This window comes from Tiliqua scincoides, chromosome 7 (genome assembly GCF_035046505.1).
Source record: "Tiliqua scincoides isolate rTilSci1 chromosome 7, rTilSci1.hap2, whole genome shotgun sequence".
In the NCBI taxonomy this organism is placed as follows: Eukaryota; Metazoa; Chordata; class Lepidosauria; order Squamata; family Scincidae; genus Tiliqua; species Tiliqua scincoides.
Genome location: NC_089827.1, coordinates 3,470,893 through 3,491,199, shown reverse-complemented (window position 1 = coordinate 3,491,199; position 20,307 = coordinate 3,470,893). Strand labels below are relative to the sequence as shown.

Below are 20,307 nucleotides of genomic sequence, written 5' to 3'. Positions count from 1 at the left end.
CAAGATTTCATGAGTTCCAAAATGGCTCCGCCCAGAAGAACAGGTAGGAGTGGCTACCGGGGACCTCCTACTGCCCTGTGAGTGAGTTGAGATGCCCTGAGTCCCAAAACAAGATCCGTGGAAACCAGTGGCCTCCTTGTGAAAAACTCACCACCCTATACTATGATAGGATTGTAGCCGTAATGGGGAGCCGTGGCCAATGGCCCAGTAGGCCAAGGGAGCCGCCAGTGAAAAAAGTTTGGGAACCACTGCCCTAAGGCGTCGTGACACACATTTTGAACCCCAAAATAATGGTATAATGGTTTACTTGGAGTGACCAGTCTTGTGTATACTCCCGCATGTATCATAAATTATAGCTTACCACCTCCAAATAGCTGAGATTTTCCAGGTGGCGTTGAGCCAAAATCTCAAACACATGGCACAGAATCATCAGGGTGTTCACAAGATCAGTCACTGCTTAGGAAGTCAATTTGTGTGGCTTTCTCGTTTGGAGAGGGTAAACTAAATTGGTTCAAAGCACTGCTGTAAAAGGAATATAGATAACTTCAAGTCACCAGTTTCTTTCCAAACGGATCACGTTCACCAGCAAGGACTCCACCCATGGTTGCACATGGGTAGAGAGAAGCAACAAATATGTACATTCATGTATACTGTCATGTGAAGATCATACACATACTTTGCCTTATATACTGTTGTTGTGCTAAACGTCCCCAAAGATCTGGGAGAGCGTGAGGTGGTCTCTTGAATTAGGAAGCCAGGATCACAGCAACAACTCAGTATCAGGCCAATGTGGAGTACATTTCCATGTCATTGGAGCCAGCCCTTGTTCCTAGTTGCATTTTTCCAAGAGGAGATGGAAGAAAGCAGTTCCTTCTCTCCATCACGGCATGACCCAGACAAGCATGTAATCCAATGTTAGGAACGAAGAAAAAAAAAAAATCTCTATATAACATGCCTTTGAAAAGCTCTTGGCTTGAAAGGTTAATGCAGATGTCTACTGACTCTCTACCCCTGAACAAAAGCCAACACAGCTGAAAATATGGAGAAAAAACAGAACAAAAATAATGTTTGGAAGTTACCTCTACTTAAATAATCCAGTTGATACCTTCAGTAAATGGAAAAAAAAAAAAGCATGTACTGTTACCTACACTGAGAATAGAGTAAATCACTGAGGAACTAATGTGAGTATCCATTAGTTAGAACATTCCTAGATTCCTTGACCCAGCACCAGGTACTGTTGGATCTGTTCCCAGGTCCCCTCCCATCCCCCCTCCTCCCAAAGTCATTGCAGCTTGTGATAAATGCAACATTTCAGAATTGCAGTAGAAAATATGGCCATTAAAAAAAAATCCTTCCTTTCTCCAAAGTCCTCCACCGAGTTTGCAATGCAGGATGAAATCACCCGGGAGAAGGTTTGCTTGCCTGCCTTCCTGCCCGCCTGGGCACTCTCCTCCACCTCTGCCCTCTTCCTGAGGGGTGTGCTGCTGTCAGGATCACTTTGTCCCTGTATGCACTGTGGTGACTGTGGTCTGCCTTGGTCTCCTTTCTCCTCCTGCAGAAACGCTAGATGAAGTTGATGACGCAAAACTACAGAAAGTGGATGGAACCACACCTGAAAGGGGAAAAAAAAAAAGTCAGAAGCCATCAGTGCGCAAACACACAACCAGTGTGGTCAAGGGCGTCTTCTGGGGGGCAGGGAAGCAGACCGCATTGGGTGATACCCCAGAGAGGGGATGACGCCAAAATGACTACATTTATTCCTAGTGGCGTGAAAAAGCACCAGTGGTACAAAATGGTTAAAAACACTGGCAGTCCAATCCTATCTACACTTTCCTGGGAGAAAGCCCCATTGACTCTAATGGGGTTTACTTCTGAGTTGACATGCATAGGATTGGGCTCTGAGTTAGTAAATCAATGTTTAAAATAAACGATTAAAAGTACAGAATAGTTTATAACAACTGTGCGTGTTTTTTTTTTACATATAGCAAATAATTTGCAACAGTGAATGTGCAAGAACTATTACTTTCTCAAGGCAATCCATTAGGTCAGTGGTTCCCAAACTTTTGAGCCCCAGGACCCACTTTTTAAAACGTCACTCTATCGGGACCCACCTAGGTTTACCAGACTTAAAGAAAAATCAGATCTAGAAAGTAATACTGTAATTTTTTTAAATACTGCTAGTTGTTTATCATTACCATTGCCAATACGTTCAGTGATATATGGCAATTCCGATTTATGGATAACATTAGGGGGGGGGGAAAAAGGATTACTAAGAATTTTGCATGTATGGTGTGGGAGGAGGTCATTTCTCGCACCAGGTGACACCAACCCTAGTGACCCTTGTGAGTGTGGTGCAATGGTTAGGATGCTGGACTCAAGGTGGAATTAAACCAAAAGCAGCAGCAGCGTGTTGGGTCCTCCTGTCCCACTTCACAGTGCCAAGTGCACAGCTCGCTCCAGGACTCTGACATCATTGCGCTGTGCACTGAACTTCCTTGCCTTCCACTATCAATAGTGCTTATTCACTGGAAATGCAGACTTGCATTTATTGTAAAGCTTAGCACTGCCCTCCATCATGAAGCCCACTGTGCCCAGTAACTATCACCCTAACCCTCCTAACAGAGTTGTTGTGAGGTTCAAATGAGACAATCCCATGTATGCAACCTGAGCCTCTTGGAGGAGGAGCAGGATAGATAGGTGATTATAAGTTACAGAATGGCAACACTCCCATCATCCTGCAGGGAACTGCTCTTTCCAGAGCCAGAAAGGAGTTTGGTTTGCAGCCAGTCATTCCCCAGGAGCACTGAATCTGAAGTCAATGTCAAAAGCAATTGGAATGTCTTGCTTGTCCTCCCAGCAGCTGTGGATTCAGTGGGGCATGCTCTTTCCACCTGTGCCACAACCAGCTTCCCTGCCGAGATCAGGGGGAATTCATGCATTCCTCCCAAAGCAAACAGGCTTAATTGGGGCATAGAATAGCCTGTTCTCTTGCATGACAATAGCACTGCAGTTCTTTCAGAGAGTTCTTTGGTCTTACCTTTTACCATAAAGACACCTTTCGTAATCAAGTTTGTGAAGTTGCTATTAATAATAATACTGTTTTTCTGAACAAGAATAGTTCAGAAAATGGTTCACACAGCTAGATAAATCAATAATATTTGTCTTGCTTTGCCTGGGAAGTCTGCATGGCAGAATGGGAAAGCTTTGCACACAAGCCACCAAAATCATGGGGCCAAAACTACATACTACCTTAAGCATATCACTAAAAAATGAACTTAAAACTGCAAGTGTCTTTCTTCCCCAAAAGCAGCTGCAGCACTGGTGTTCTGGGGGTGGGGGGAAAAATGCCAAGTTTTTCAGGCACCTGAGTGCTGGTGTAAGGCCGTGCTTCTCTCTTGCCTGCAGAGCCATTTGGAGCTGCGAGAGCAAAGTGGGGTGCTTGAAAAACTTAGCGTTTTGCCCCCCCATCCAGGAATGCCAGTGAGCTGCAGGAGGGTTGTGGTAATCAGGACCCTCCAAGCTCACACCATTAGTATTTCTTGAACAGTTTTTACGGTATTTCTTAAGTTGTGGCATGACTGCAACCATCTTTGGATTAGAACAACTGTGATTCCATGCTTTCTTCCTTTCCACATCAACTTGATTTCTGCGAAACTGAAGCTGCAGAGGATTCTGGGGCAAATTTTAGGGCACACACTCAGTTCACCCAGGGCACTGACCAGACCTATTGGGTCTGAACATTCCATAGCCACTGCTCAGTTCAAATTTTCCTAAAACACACTCAGTATTCTTTGGCAGCTGTACACTGGAGAAAATATCAGTAGTGGTGGACGACCAACTTTTAGGGAAGTTTATCTGCCATTTGTTATCTTCTCATTCAAGAATCCCTGATAAACTTCAGAGAAACCGCAGTCTGAACACTTCTGAGTAACAGTAAACTTTAAAAAAAAAATCCAAAACTATTCTCCACCCCCCCCCTCCAAAAGCTGGTCTGGGTTCCTTATTCCACCATTCCTTGTAAACATGTTGAATTTATTTATTTTTTTAGGAAGGAACTCTCTAATAAGCACTCATAATGAACAAAGAACACAAACAGCTCTTAAGGGCTTTAGAATGCATTTAGGAGTGTTTGCAGTTTTTAACAGAATAATTAAATCTTAAGTTACAAAAGCTCAGAGAAATCCGTAGTGTTTCTGTCTGCTTAATCAATCATTCTTCAGCCTCCCCTTGTCAAACTCCATTAGTATAACTGGGCATTGGCAAACATTTGAAATAGGGTGTGCTTTTCTCCACCTCCTGTCTCCCTGCCAAACAGCATTTTTCTTATTTTAGTATGAGTGAGTGTTCTGGAGGAAGAGAAAGAAGGTCTCCCCAACCCGAAATGTTGACACCTCTTGCACTCTGATGCCTTCCCCCTTCTGCCTCCACTTGTTCATCATGCAATGCTGAGGTTACATGCAAAATGCGGTTCCCTCCTTACCTGGCAGTAAGCCAGGTTCCTCCTCCTATTACCTGCATTCAAAAAGGAAAATGGAAGCGGAGGGAGATGTGGTGGAGAGAGATGGGCTAGAGCAGGGGTGCTTAAACCCCGGCCCGGGGGCCACTTGCGGCCCTCGGAGGCTCCCAATCCGGCCCGCGGGGAGCCCCAGTCCCCAATGAGCCTCTGGCCCTCCAGAGACTTGCTGGAGCACATGCAGGCCTGATGCAACTACTCTCAGCGTGAGGATGACTGTTCAACCTCTCACCTGAGCTGTGGGACGAGAGCTCCCTCCACTACTTGCTGTTTCACGTCTGTGATGCAGCAGTGGCAGCAAAGGAAAGGCTGGCCTTGCTTTGTGCAAGGCCTTTTATAGGCCTTGAGCTACTGCAAGACCTTCATTCATTTGTACAAGTTCCATTTCTAATATATTCATTTATGTAAATTTATTCAAATTTTAAATGTAAATTAATTATTTTTTCCCAGCCCCCGACACAGTGTCAGAGAGATGATGTGGCCCTCCTACTAAAATGTTTGGACACCCCTGGGCTAGAGCAGGGGTTCTCAAACTGTGGGTTACGACCTGATTGCTGGTGGGTCACAAAACAGACAAGCTGAAGGCTGACAAGGAAAACGTATTGAACCTTGTGGAAAGCAAAACACAGCAGCATGTGCATGTTTACTTGTGAGTAGACCAACATGCCTCAGTCAACTTCTAGGGGAAGCCTGCGGGGGAACAGAGCCACCAGAATATCCTGATTTGATGAATGAAGGCCTCAACAAACTCTTGAGAAGGAAGCCCCCCCCCCTTTCAAGCTCCCAAGGAAAAGGTATTTAGCCCTATGGAAAGTGAAATGGAGATGCACATGTGCCTACCTCTTTTTAAGTCTCGTAAAACTAGGTCGGTCCTGATAACAGTGTTGTTTAAAAAAGTCCTGCGTTGCGGGTGCCTGCATTACATACTTTGCCACCCCTACTGTAGCTATGCCACTGGCGAGAGCATCACAATTTATCTCACTTCGGCTGCATTCCTAACCACACTTTCCTGAGAGTAGGCCCCATTCAACAAAATAGGACCTGAGTAGACCTGGTTAGGATTGTGCCCTTCATCAATCAAAGGTCTCAAAGTCTTACCTGCACTCCTACAAGCTTTGTAAAGAAGGCAATACAGCATAAGGATCAAGATGTTTTTATGCACACCATCCCATCAAGTTTCGACTGGCAAAGAGCTGCCAGGAAAAAGCCTTGGGAGCCAGAGGTTGTAACATAAGCTGCCTATTGCTATCAGAGAATCTGGTCATGGCAGAAGGTGACCAGCAGAGGATGGCCACCAAATGACCCCCGACCTCCCCTTCTAACATCTGACAGCCATGGCAGGTTGTTGTCATGTACTCACGGTCTTTCCTGGCTGTTCCGTCAGTCAGCGGATTGGCCAGACTCAAGGTGCCTGACATGCTGACATTCGAACTATCCAAACTGCTGCCAAGATGCAACCGTCTCATGTGTCTCACAACTGCTGTGGCATTAAACGCTTGCTGGAAAAGAACAGGAGAAAAAACAATTAACGGTGTGTGTGTCTGCGTGTTTTGATATTTACATAACATCTGACATTTGATGAAGAAAAAGAGATTGTGTGTCTTCAGTGCAGACATCTCAAGCTAAATTATATCCTGTATCAGATCTGGCAGCCCGCTGTGCTTTTTTCACCCACCATTTTTTCATGCAGCTCATTTCAAAGTTTGAATTTCCCAACAATTCTGAAGCAAAACGGCCAGACTTCACAGTAACAAGTATGTATATTTGTACTGTCAAGTGCCGCACTCCCCAGTTTAAAAGTACTGAGAACCAAAGGGCAGATAAGCAGATCTGTGAGCTCCGGATGAAGGTTTGAGTGGCAATCATAAGATATTTTGAAAATGTACATCTTCATTCTTACCTTCCCTTGGGGGAAAAATGGTTCTTTCCCCCATGCGTCCCCCTCCCCCAGACCAAAGCCTTCCATAGCAATCAATCACACAACTCCCAGTCCTCGGATATAAATAATGTAGACGTGAGCAGTCATCGTTCCACTCTACTCCACACTGGCCAGACTTATGTAGAATACTGTGTCCAGTCTGGGGTGCCACATTTTTAAGAAGAATGTAACCAAATTTCAGCTTGTTCAAAGGGTAATGGAGATTGTTAGGGGTCTGGGAAAAAAGTCCTATGAGGAAACAGTGACAGAACTCAATAAGTTTATCTTGAAAAATGAAGGCTGAGGAGGGGACACAACAGTGCTGTGACATGGAGGAGGGCAAAGATTTGTTCTCTGCTTCTGCTATGTGGAGAACTAGATTGAATGGGCTTAAGCAGCAGAAGGGAATATTTCAGCTGAATATCAGGAAAATTACTTAACGATATGCGCAGTTTGACAATGAAACTAATTACTGGGGGACATGGTGGGGTTATCCTTCACTGTAGGTCTTCAAGCACTTTTTGGAGATGCACTGGAGAGGATTTTACTGCTTAAAGAAGGGGGTTGAATTAGATGGCCTCAAAGGTCCCTTCTGACTCTATGATTGATGACTAACACCAGTCAATTGCTAGTCATTTGCAGCAATATCATTAGTAATGGTGTTTGAAAATGACAACCTCCTATCTGACCATAGCCACAAAAGGGTAATGAAACTCTGGTACAAATTCACCAGAAATCAGTTCATATTCAGTTCAGAGAAAGTGATTAAAGACCTTCTGAAATCAATCGGACAAATTACTTACAACAAGATGAACCAGTTGTCCACCTTACATCTACTGAGCTCAACATGATTTAACAATAACAAAAGCTGCGATCGTAGGCATACTTTCCTGAGAATAAACCCCACTGAACACAATAGGATGGGCTTCTGAGTAAACACGCATAGGATTTTGCTGTTAGCTTCTCTGGTTGGATGCTAAAACCAAGTGGGTAATTTAGCAATTCACTCCCGAATTGGCCTTTTCAGCCACACCAGACGCTGTTCCAGAACCACCATTTAGAGCGCGATACCAGAGTCTTTCGAGACTGAAGGTTGCCAACAATAATATAATTTAGCAATGACACAGAGTTGAGGCATAAGGCTTCAGAGCAGTGGTTCCCAACCTTTAGGAGCTCAGGGACCACTAAGGCAAAATTTTGAGAGGATGGGGACCACATGCAACCCCCCCCCACCCTCGCACACAAAAAATACAATTAAATTTGTAATACATAAGAAGATTATTTAATAATTAATGTGATGGTTGTGCGTGCATTTGCTTCACTAGCTGTGAAAGTCTTGGGTTTACATGGAATACATGGAACACATAATAATTCCCCCCAACTCAGAAGTTTTCACACCCACCCAATTCAATCCAGTCTCTTTTCCCCCGTACCAGACCACTTTACGCACAGCCCTTGCCTCTTTTAAGTGTGGAAAAACACCTCAACAAGGGAGAGGGTCAGCACAAGGGGACTATAGACAAGTCATGCAAGGTAGTTAAATGAGCCAACAGAAAGCACACACATCCCTCCACAGTTCCTTTTGTTACACAGCCCTGGCCCTGCTCCCCCCACTTGTGAGTCCAGAGTCCTTAGGAAAGTGTTCAGCACAATTTAGGCAGGTGGGTCCTGAAGGAGAAGCACCAGCTCAGAGCGACATCTCAGAATGGCTGCTGCATGTCTCAGGAAGAAAAGTCCCTTTGGTGTGCACTGCAAGGTCTTTAGGGGGGGGAGGAAAGCCTCTCTTCACTTCCTGTTCTAATTGCTGTCATGCTCTAGCTGTGGACTACTTTGGTTGGAGCTAAGAGAGTGTGAGCAAGCCTCTAGGTAGGCTGCAGCCACAAAACAACAGCTGCCTACTCTGCCATTAGTCTGTGGAACCCCTTGCCCCAAGATGTGAAGATGGTGTCTAGACTAGATGCCTTTAAAAGGGGATTGGAGAAATTTCTGGAGAAGACCATCACAGCCACAGTGTGACTAACAGCCCCCATTCTAGGCATGTCTACTCAGAAGTAAGTCCCATTATAGTCAATGGGGCTTACTCCAAGGTAAGCATGCATAGGATTGCAATCTGAGGAGTTGGGGAACTGGCCAAGTGTGGGGTGGGGGAGAGCTCCCCATGGACAAAGCTGCTGCTGCTCTCTGAGGAGGAAGAGTCAGGGGTTACACCTGCTGTACTTGGCTACGGTGGTGCCTGGTCTGCCACTTCTGGGATTGCTTCTCCCCAGGTGGGCAGCTTGCAGTAGGACAGCAGAAGTGCTGCCTCCAAAAGGGGTGCAAAAACCTGTTTGCCAGGATCCCTTGCTCCACCCCTGGTTGTTAGGAGAGCACATCCAGGGCGCCCAATCCTGCCAAGTGGGGAGGGGGTACCAGGGCTGGGGATTGAGCATATTGTTTCTCCCCTCTCCTGCTGCCACACTGCCTCCAACTCCCTTCCTCTGGCCAGCTGGAGTCTGCACTCCCGGGGAAATCACATCCAGAGAAACCCACTCCCAGGGAAACCCCCCCAGCCAGCCAGCCAGCCAGCGAGCGATACCTTTGGGAGCCTGTTCCTTCTCCTCCTCCTCCTCATTACTCCCATTCCTCCCCTCCTCTGGTCCACCCCACCTCCTCCTCCTCCTCCAGTGGCGGTGGCAGCCCGCCCGCCCGCCAGGCTTCCCAGGCAGGCTGGAGTCCTGATCTGACTCCTGAGAAACCAGGCTGCCAGGGCTCACCTGGTCAAGGAATGGAGGCAGCAGGCTGGAGGCAGTAGGCGGCAGGGCACCTCTCCTCTGCATGCAGCTGAGCCAGGAGGCTGCACCTTACAAGGCGCCTGCGCTTCACTTGTCTGGGCACTCACAGACAAGGAGGGAAGGGAGGTGGAGGGGGAGGCAGGAGACGGAGAGGCTCTGCTCTGATCGGCTCTGAGCGGCTGCTGGCCCTGCAGAGGCTTTTTCTGTGCCTGGAAGGGCATTTTTTTTCTTTTTTCACCAGAGACATCACGGACCACCTGGGGGGGGGGCGCTGTGGCCCACCAGTGGTCCATGGACCACGGGTTGGGAACCCTAGCTTTACAGCGACAGAGCTGGAATTTTAAGGGGTGGGATAGGGGATGAGACAAGGGGACACCATTTGTTTTCATGAGTTTCTCTTTTGTAAGGCAGAAACAGGAGAAGAAAGAAAAATAATATGGGTTCATCATCTATGAAGCCCTCTCCCAGGACTCAGCTCAGCAGCACTTCTTCATTAAAGAATGGCAGTACTATGACAAGCTAAACTCCCAGCTGAAAATAAGGAGCGCTCTTTGGAAAAAAGGTGGGAAGAATTTCATGCTGAGCTCCATAACAGACTCTCTTATAAAGTTAAATGCCAGATATTCCCCACAGTTCACAACTGAGAACATGACAATCTTACTCTCCATTTGCTTTTTGCAAAGTTCTTGCGGATCTGAGCGCTGACGGACTCGTGGATATTTTTATTGAGGGCTGTGTCGCCAGCAATCCTGAAAAAGAATTTTGAAAAGAAAGACATTTTGACAGGTTATTTGCTTAAGAGTAGTCTTTTATAATTACCTAGCATTCTCTCTTTTTCATTCGCTCTAAAAAACAGGATCAATCCGGCTCTGTTAAAATTAGTTGAGAGTTTATTTTTTTCATGGACTGAACTGAATAATGAATTGCACTGATAAGTAACAGAGACTTTAGCATCTCCTTACATTATTTTTTCTACTTAAAAAATCCATCTCGTTTCTCTTTGATGAAGCACCACAAAGGGCACAATCCCATCTAACTTTCCAGCGCTGATGCAGCCAAAATGCCACCTCGGGGTAAGGGAACAAAGTTGACCTAGAGGAGTACCCCCTCCCCCAGGACACAGCACACACCCCATTTGCATGGCTGCACTGACGCCGGAAAGATGGATAGGATTGGGACCAAAATCTCATGCAGATTTCATTCTCTGGGTTCTGGACCCTTTAGCTATGCTACTGTTTGGGATTGATTTTAGGCTGCTGTTTTGGGGGGCAGGCTTTTGTATGTTTTACTATTCCCACAGTGTTCCATATTGTTTTAATGTTGGTTTGAATGCACACGTGAAAAGTGTGGAATAAATCATTAAACATAAATTTAAAAATAAGCTTGTTAGAAACCTTAAGCAGCTTGATACCATAAAAGGTAAAATGTGTATTAGCCGTGGCTGCATGAACAGAATTATGTCTACTAGGACTGGTTTAAGGTCAGTGACCCGAACCTTTTGCATTGCTGGGTCATTGATTTTGACCCAACCTGGCTCTCCAAGTGAGAACAGTGGGATGGATTTCGCCATTCAGAAGGTATCTGGCTGGTTATTAATGAGTAAGTGCCTACAACACAAGTGACACTAATGGGCACCTTCGCTGATAGTTTCAAAAGGATGAAGAAACACAAGAGACCCAACTGACCAAAAGAGGCCACAACTCACAATAACGAGGGATGGCAACAGGTATATGCTTGTTTGGGATACCGAGGAGATTATAGATTAGCATGGCATTAGCAGGGTTGAAAGGTTCAATAGTCATAAACAATGGCACTGCTGACATGCAAGAAAAACAATGCAACTTGAAATGCACCTCTTTAGGATGGTGTGGAAGATGCTTTTGAGAGTACCCTGCTCAAAAGCATGGGGCGGTACAGGGACAACCCCATTCCTTGTTTCACTGCCCCATCATCCCATAAACCACACAAGTAAGGGAACCATTCAAACTACCCCTTAATGAGCAATTTAAGTGCAGGCATCCCCCATATCCATGAAGGATACCCAAAACCGCAGATAGCAGTGAACTCTACTCAAATTCCCACCCAGTCGTGCTCATAACTCTTTGTTTGCAAATACTTTGCAAAAGGAAAATACAGGGGGCACTTATAGTATTTAAACCACACAGTAAGGGGTGGATTGGACAGTCCACCCATTCCCCCACGTGATTATGGAAGGACAGAATGGCAGCATGGATGGAGGAAGGAATTTCATGCACATGCTCCTTCCCTCCTGATTTGGTGGGCTGGTCATATAGTGTAGGGGCATTTGGTGGGCCACTATGAGAAACAGGAAGCTGGACTAGATGGGCCTATGGCCTGATCCAGCGGGGCTGTTCTTATGTTCTTATGCTATCCAAACTGGCCCTTTCACTTGGTGATGGAGTGAACTGATGGAAGCCATGTCTCCACAGGATGTGAAGATTGGCAAGATGCAAACATCCGAGGAAGAAAGTTGTTTCCTATGCAAACTTATGCCAAAACAGCCTAGTTAGGGCCGATCCTATTCAACTTTTCAGTCCCAATGTAGCTGCAATGCTGCCTTGAGGTACAAATGTTCCCTTACCTTGAGGAGGCCACCATGACTGCCCTCCCAATGCAGGATGCAGTGTATGCCCTCTTGGCACGGCTGCATAAGCACTGGAAAGTTGGATAGGATTGGGGCCATAGTCCTTAAAGTACCACATCACTTGTTTTCCTTCTTGCTGTCACAGAGTTTACAAAAATGAGCTGTTAGTTGATCGGCACTAACTTCAACTCAGAGTTATTCACAATAGCAAGAGGAGGTCCATTGTGTTTCTAAAGTGGTTTGTGTAGAATTTGCATTATGATTCTGAGCATCCTCAGCGGTTCCTAGGAGCTACGTAATCTTGAGTTGTCCAAAAATAAGAACACTGGGATGGGAAGGAGAAGAAATTGGCCTGTTTGGACCTCTTTTTGTGTAGCAGTTAGTTCTGCCCTCAAGATACACCCAATGTGCGCTGCTTGTGTTCTCAGTTGTTAGAACCTTCAGAATTACAGAAAGCATTCGTTAGAAACTTTTTCCTTCAAATAAATTATCTGGACGATGGAAAACATGAAGCATGTGTCATGAAATACAACCACTGTGGAGACATACATTTGTCCAATACTACCAATGAGATTCCAGAATAAACAACAGTGCAGCAGAGGCCAGATAAGAGCTGAAATTAATGTTGTAAACATCACCGATCTCCTGCAGGGAGCAATTTCACACTTTAAATAGGATTGCCATGGAACCGATCTCCTCTGTAAATCTTCGGTTTCAGAGGGTGGCAAATATAATCCTTTCACATCAACATTTTTTATTTATGCTATTGTTTTGCTGAGGGCCCTGCAATTACAAGCCATGGCAGACCTCTGACGGAGATGAGATCATGCCACAGTTTGTCCCTATAATCTTTCTTGACAGGGCTTTGAGTGAAGCACTTCTTTCCCCCTCTGATCTTTTTTTTTAAAAAGAGAAATTATGGCCAGGCCTTCAACTGACAGTTCTGTATATTCCTCTTTCCTCTTCCATTCATTAAAGTCTGAACTCTATGGTTTAGTGCTGGATCAGTGTTCTGCCTTGACAATATGTACTTAATCAAGGTAACTGCTGCCATTAATGTGACCACAGATGTAGCATGAAAGAAAAACAAATATTAAAAACATTTCTCTGGCTCCAGCAAATCACCTTCCGTCTCCACTTTCTAGGTTCAAGCAGTGTAGGAGAAGCGTAGGTTGTGCCCTTGCCATACATCAGAAAGCCTTAAGAGGTCAGTTCTGACATAAATAATCTCTGCAGGTGGTCACATAAATCACCTGCAGATTAGACGGGAGCAAACCAGATAAATGTGTAGCTGATGTCAAAATTTATATCTTACAAGAGGGATTTCCCATGGGGTTGCTTTGTGGAATGGACTTATCTTTTCCATTCATTCACTGAAAACAGTCATGCTTCTGAGTAACCATAGTGAGGATTTGGAAGGCAGGTTCACAACATTCCCCGGAAGAGAGTATCTATTTTAGCAGCTAATGATTGCAACGACTTTCAGCATTGCCAAGTGACTGCCCTAGAAGAAAACGACAAAGCTAGAGTTGGACCACTTATCTCATGACTACAAGCTCTGGTGGCCAGGTGAGGGAGCTTGGCTTCTTGTTCTTCTCAGTCTGGGAAGATTTAGATTCCCATGTAAGAATTAGCACTTTGATCAAGTTACTATGCTGGGGCCTATGGCATAGCTAGAGGGGGTGCAAAGCACTAAGTTTTGTGCTTGTAAGTTTTTGCACTCCCCTTCCGGAGCCAGGCAGTCCACCTCCGTTTTGCTCCCCTGACCAGAATGGCTCTGAAGGGGAGCGGGGGGGGGGGGGGGCAAATGCATGCTGCAGTAAGACTCCTTGCAAAAGTTAAAGCTTTGCAGCCCCTATGCCACTGGCTGGAGCCAAATTTGAGTATATGCCCCAAAATTAGATGCTGTAAGACTCTCTTGAATGACAACCAGATAACTTGTTTTCTCCAGTTAAGAGGCCAAAAACTAATTTTGAAATACTGGTTCTACTCCAGAGAAAGTTGCACCTTCTATTATACTTCTGAGTAAACATGCAAAGGATTCTACTGCATGCCTGCAACTCAGTCTAATAATAATTACCCAAAGTAAGTCCCACTGAGTTCAATGGGCCTTTCTCCCGAGTAAGAGTGCACAGGATTGCAGCCTTAAGCACCCTTACTTGGAAATACGAGTAAGTTTCACTGACATCAGTGAGAATTCTGACAATTTGTCCCATTGATTTCAACAAAACAGAAGTACAACTAACTTTTGATGGAGAGGAATTTGCAAATCAAACATTATTTCTTAAAAGCCAGCAGGGTGAAAATCTATCCTTGCAATTAATGGGCTCTATTCACAGCCTGGACTGTGGATAAAATGCTGAGAAGGGCGGAACTTGTCAGGTTTCTAGCTACAGTATTGAAAGGCTGGAGGAAAGCCAAGTGGGGTAAATGAGAAAAGAGGAAATAGTACAATGCTATGTTTATTTATTCAGAAGTGAGACCCACTGACATAAATGGGACTTACTCCCAGGTAAGTGTGCATACAATAGCTGCCTTACACTGTTAATATAAAGGCAGAGAGTTGGACTAGATGATCTTGTGAATCCCTTCCAACTTTATGTTTCTATGAAATGCATTTGCTAACACGGCCAGATTTTCTTTCTTTATTCCAGTAACTAATGAAGATGATATTTCAGAATAGGCCCTCAGTTTGGCTGTACTTGTCGTAAGAGGCGACTAAACAGCCACCGGGTAGATGGGACTCGTCAGCCTAGGAAGGCAGCTCATCTAAGAGAAGGAAACTCTGATCCCAAACCTCCACTGCCTTGTGGCTACATCCAGTTCTGGAAAAGGCTTCAGGAGTCAACCTCGAGGCAAAATCAGGAGCCGGAGTCCCTTAGGCAGTTCATGGCTGAACACAGTCACGTTCTGGCAACTCCTGCGACGCCGCTGGAACCAACCGTATTGGCTTCTGCCTTTCCATTGGACCATTCCAGCGACGTGGAGAGGGGGGATTTGCTGCATGGGTAACAGCCTATCCTCCATACCTTCTTTACCCAGGCTTCGCGCACTGGAGAGGACACTCCAACTTCGCCATACGGCGTCGGCACAACACGGGAAGCAGCAGTTTACCGGTTATAAGTCTTCGCTCGATTGGCGTAGAGCATGACGCCAGGGGCTGCTTCCGACGGTGGGAGAGATCATTGCATCTCATTGGGCAGCTACCGCCCGCCTTAAGCTGGGCAGTCCCCAGCCAGTAAGGTGTTGCCTCGCCACGGTCCGTTAACCTCATGGGGTGCGTGGGGTTTAGGGTGAAAACCGACAAGCGGATCGACAACTCTGCACCATGCAACAGAAAACAGAAAACTACTGCCCTAAAGCTGGGCACCTGGAACGTTAGGAAGGGATTGTCACTCCCGGATTGGCCTTTTCAGCCACACTAGACGCTGTGCCAGAACCACCTTTCAGAGCGCGATACCATAGTCTTTCGAGACTGAAGGTTGCCAATACAATACAATACAATACAATTTCAGATCTATAGTCAGAAGCTCACATTTTGTGTGTGTTGGACAACACATCTTGGAAAATTCTTTTTTGTTCAAAAATATAAAAAGGTGACCTAGTTTTCAGCCAGGAAGTTCGTTCCCCATCATTTTTTTCTATGTTTGAAATATCAATTTTATGACTTACTTAATTTTCCAAGACCCATGATAGAATGATGTCATTCAAACACACTTTTTCCCTCTTTGGAAGTACTGACCCATGGCTAAGAGTTTTCAAATTTTTGTGTGTGTGTGTTGGAAATTGTTCTGGAAGGAATGGAGGTGTATTTCAATACTATAATTTAGGGTCTCCAAAGCTGCAATTCATGATGGAATTTTCCTGTTTTACAAACATTTTATACTAATCTTTGTGCCAAAAAGAGGTTGAGGAATGAGGAGAAAATTATTTCCTGTATTTATTTAGGCCTATCAAAGTACTGGGTAAACTGCATATATTTAAGACATGGTGGGGTACAGTAGAGCAAATTCATCCAGCTCCTGCCACATTTCCACTTACTTCCCATGAAATCTAAAGGGTGCACATGTATGTAAGTTGCAGTGTGCATCAGTGCAATGTATCTTATCATCATAGATACATGTAGCCCAAATTTAGAGGTCTCAGGGCCACATGTTCTTGGGCATCGGCATAACAGATGTTATGGAAAAACAAAACAACAATGAGAAAGGACAGACATCTTCATACACACACAGGCATTCTACAAACTCCAAGTGTACAGTCTTATTTCTAACAGTGCAGGGAATACATTCCCTGAAACTTGAGTGCTGTAGGAAACAGCACTATAGAAGACACAGTCAAACGATTAGGAAGGTGATTAGGAATGACTGGCTAAGAGTAACCTGAAATGCAGCGTTCCCATTGGTTACAATAACACAGCCAGGATGAGGAACACTGAAGCAAAACAGTGCTAAAAGAGTCTGATTATGGGAGGTATTGCTGTACCTAGTTTGCCATATGTAAAAATAGTCATTTGGTGGTCTTTTCTTTTGTAACAGAGAGTACAGGTTGATTATCCCGCAGCCAGAATTCCAGAATCCAGACTGCTCCAAAATCCAGAAGTTTTTAGCATGTGAACATCTTTAAATTTTTTTTTAACTCTTTTGCACGCTGGCAGGAGCCAGCTGGCATAATGTGATGCATGCTGGGATGCTATGCCGCTGAATCCGGACAACTTTAGCATGCAGACCAATTTTATTACTTTTCTGCTCTCCCTGATCACAGTGGTGACAGCAGAACCCAACTCTCCCTCCTTCCACAGGGTAGGGAGAGAGACTTGCCAGCAGACAAGGTTAGCAAAATCAAGAGCCGGCAATCACTAACCACAGTCTCTCTATCTCTCAGCACAGAGCAGCTGGTTTTGGAATATTTATTTATGCAAATATTCCAAAATCTGTAAAAACCCAAAATTCAAAACACTTCCTGTTCCAAGCATTTGGATAAGGCAGTGTTCTTCAACCTGTGGCTCATCATCATCATCATCACCATCATCACCACCACCACCACCACCATAACAACAACAACAACAACAACAACAAGGTATTTATATACCGCCTTTCTGGTCATCAGATTACTCCTCTGACTTTATTCAAGGCGGTTTACATAGGCAGGCATTTCTAAATCCCTCAAGGGGATTTTTATAACCATAGAGGTTCTCTCTTTCAAGAACCATCAACATTTCAGAATGGATCTTCCTGGCTTGGTCTCACTTCTCGCCTTCTGGCTCATGATCCCAAAGCCACATTATTTGGGGGGGGTCGTCATGGCAACCTTTCAAAGCCTGTGCAAGAGAAAGCCTTGATCAAATCTAATCATGGTCCTGCCTTATCACAACAGAGTTCTTGATCTAATCCTGCACAGCCTCTTTTTGCTGTCTTGCCCCGTAGCTCCTAAGGCCAGCCCTGCTCAAGCGTCTGCCTCACAGGGTAGCTGCGAACACAAAAGAGGTAGAGGGAATGGAGTGGGCAGGGGGCAGTCAGTGACTGGATGAGGGGGTGGGCGGATTGAGTCCCAGGAGGGGACGACGACAGGATTTGCGGTGGGATAAGGGACACCCCAACTGTACTGTTTTTCTCAATACCTATGAATGAGTCTCAATCAAATGTGAACAATAAACGGATTGCAATCACAGCTCTGCGCTGCCGAGGACCTTAAATTAATGTGATGGTGATATTACGTTAGGACCATTTAGCCAAGATTATCAGGACAACTGCTCTTTTTAAAATCTTTGGTGCTTCTTTGATGCTTACTCTGCATCAAGATTTTGATAACACTAATTAATGACAAAAGAGACAAAATGCTGCTGAACAGATCTGGACATGGTAATTAAGGGAATAACTGCTTACCACGGATGCCGGGCTGCCTGCTCACAGGTGTATCTTTTATTGGGGTCTTTCTCCATCAAATTCCGAATAAAATCTTTGGCTGTTTTCAGAGAAGGGAGGAAGGGGAAAAAAAAAAAAAGACATTCTTGATGCCTTAAGTAACAAAGGCACACAGTGGTATTAAAAGCTCATTTTAATCTACACAGCACAGACATACGATCCTCTGAAACAACAGGACAGCATCCCACTAGGAAGCATAACAGAAATGAAATGCGTCGTTCCTGGCAGTAGATTAAGTAAGAAGCATTTTATATACAGCAGGCATTACAGCTGTAATAAGGAAGTCGTTCAAGTGGACGACTGTCCATAATCCAGTTCTACATTTATGCGTCTCCCCAGGCTGCTGTTTCTCCTCCTCCTTCCATGACCTACGCATTGAATTTTTATTATATATTATGGTAGTTGTTTTTCAGACGACTGAGAATGTTCTTATAAAATAGGGCGTTTGCATTAAGATATAGCGGGCCCTCATAATCCAGGGGCTCGGATTTTATGCTGAGCCTGAAGTTGGAGAGCCTCAGAGGACCTCCTGGATGTGACTGGAAGTGTCTGCCAATGATTCAGAAAGCTTCCCAGGTGTCACTGGAAGACACTTCCGGTTTTCCTGGCAAACCAGGAGTGCCTTCCAGTAGCATACTGAAGGCTTCTGAGGAGGCCAGGAGGCCACAAATTACCTATGGAGGACTGGGCAGCCCCCAACTAAGTGACTGTGGTGGCCCTGCAAATGTCATTATCTGTGGAATTTGGTATCCATGGGAGGTCCTGGAACAAATGTCCCCGGATACCAAGCCACCACAGTGCTCTTAAGAATGGTGATTTAGACATAGCTTAAAAAACAACTACACAAAAACCTGTTAATTCCCACTTGGGTATGACAGCTTCATGACAAGGCTATCCAAATTCTGCAGCAAAAAAAATGTTGAACACTATAGTAAACATAAATGATGGATATTAAGCAAAAGTGGATTATTACCTTGATTCTGGATAATCTATTCTGTTTCAGAAATCATGAAGAAGGACAAGAAGGACAGGGCACAGAAGCTCTCCACCCTAGCCCCAGGAATTTTATTCAGTCACCCTTCTGGATTCTGAGATTTCCACAGAATGAATTCCAACCATTAATTTCAGAACCACAATGGCTGGAAATGTGCCTTTTTTCCCTTTTTCTTTTTTTAAGAAAGCCATAATTCTTAGTTAGTTGAATTCTGCACACTACACCACATTCTGCAAACTTTTCTGTATGCCAAATCTAGGGTACACGCACACACACAGACATATATTATATTGTATTGTATAATAATAGCACACTACATGGTGAGGCATATTTAATTATGCTAGCTGGAGGAAACATATAAAATGAGAAATTTCAGAATGCAGAAGAGATGCTGAGAGAGACACTTGGCAGGACAGGGGCGCTGTAACAGAGGTGGCGAGCTGTATTAGTTTTCTGTCCTTGTTCCTTACCAGATTCAGAGATGTCATCCCAATATGGAGAGTCGAATTCATATTCCGCCTTAAGGATCTGCTCAAAAAGCTTGGAGTCGTTTTCATCATAGAACGGAGGATACCCACAAAGCCTAAGAGAAAACAATAAACAAGCAGGGCATTTTGGTCACAGCAGCAATTGAGGAAGGGAGCTTTTTTCACAACTTCCAAACGTTCTGATGCTAGGCCTGCAAAGCTTGTGGTTCGTCAAGCCAAACACAGCTCACATCAGACATTCAAAGGGAGCCAGCAGGAACTGGAGAAACCTTCTGTTTTTGCCATCCACCCAAGGCAATGAGCACCTAGTAGACCATGATATATAGCTGGTGAACCGTGTTCAGCCTGGTGCATTACATGTTATGCAGTCTGGTCATGTGCAATAATAGGCAACGAGAATTTCTTTGAAGGAATCAGGGGTCTAATAGCTTGCAAAGCCCCCAACGCCCAGGGCTATGGATCGAAGATGGTGGCACCCAAATTCAATGAGATGTCACAAAATCTAAGATGGTGGTGCCTGGAAGATCCTATAGGAGCGGAGATCAGGGATACCTTGTGGTGCCCCTGTGTGTGTGTCATGGCACCTTTACCCTGCTAATTGGGTAAGAGGCACTTTTTCAAGTGGGTGCTCCTCTTTTTAGCAGGGGGAGAGTAACTGGCCCACCTCACCTCAGCAGTGTGTTTTCTAGTGGCTGTCTACTGGTGTTCTTTTGCATCTTTTAGATTGTGAGCCCTTTTGGGACAGGGAACCATTAGTTATTTGATTTTTCTCTGTAAACTGCTTTGTGAACTTTTAGTTGAAAAGCGGCATATAAATACTGTTAATAATAATAATAATAATAATAATAATAATAATAATAATAATAATAATAATAATAATAATAATAAAAATAAAAATAATAATAATAATAAGGCACTGCAGCGCACAATTTGGGAAACACTGATCTATACTGACACCTCTCAGAATAAGTACCAACAATGCTTTGAATCTTTGAACTCTTAGAATCAACAACTCTCCCCTCACCAGCCATAGCTCTTTCTATTGATAGCTCCAGAACTGTAATATGCCAAAATCTATATTTATGGAAAAACAA

At 44.6% G+C, this 20,307-nt stretch overlaps 1 protein-coding gene across 1 annotated transcript in view; it reads right to left on the bottom strand.

Moving 5' to 3' along the window:
- Positions 1-1,298: 1,298 nt before the first annotated feature.
- The window catches only part of CAMK1D (calcium/calmodulin dependent protein kinase ID), a 204,879-nt gene continuing 185,870 nt past the window's right edge, over positions 1,299-20,307 (bottom strand). The window contains exons 7-11 of the mRNA XM_066633689.1: positions 19,196-19,308; positions 17,693-17,771; positions 9,864-9,951; positions 5,874-6,012; positions 1,299-1,612 (exon numbers count right to left, since the gene is read on the bottom strand). Coding sequence (XP_066489786.1) covers positions 1,494-1,612; positions 5,874-6,012; positions 9,864-9,951; positions 17,693-17,771; positions 19,196-19,308 — 538 coding nt within the window. The 3' untranslated portion in view covers positions 1,299-1,493. The remainder of the gene's footprint in view (positions 1,613-5,873; positions 6,013-9,863; positions 9,952-17,692; positions 17,772-19,195; positions 19,309-20,307) is intronic.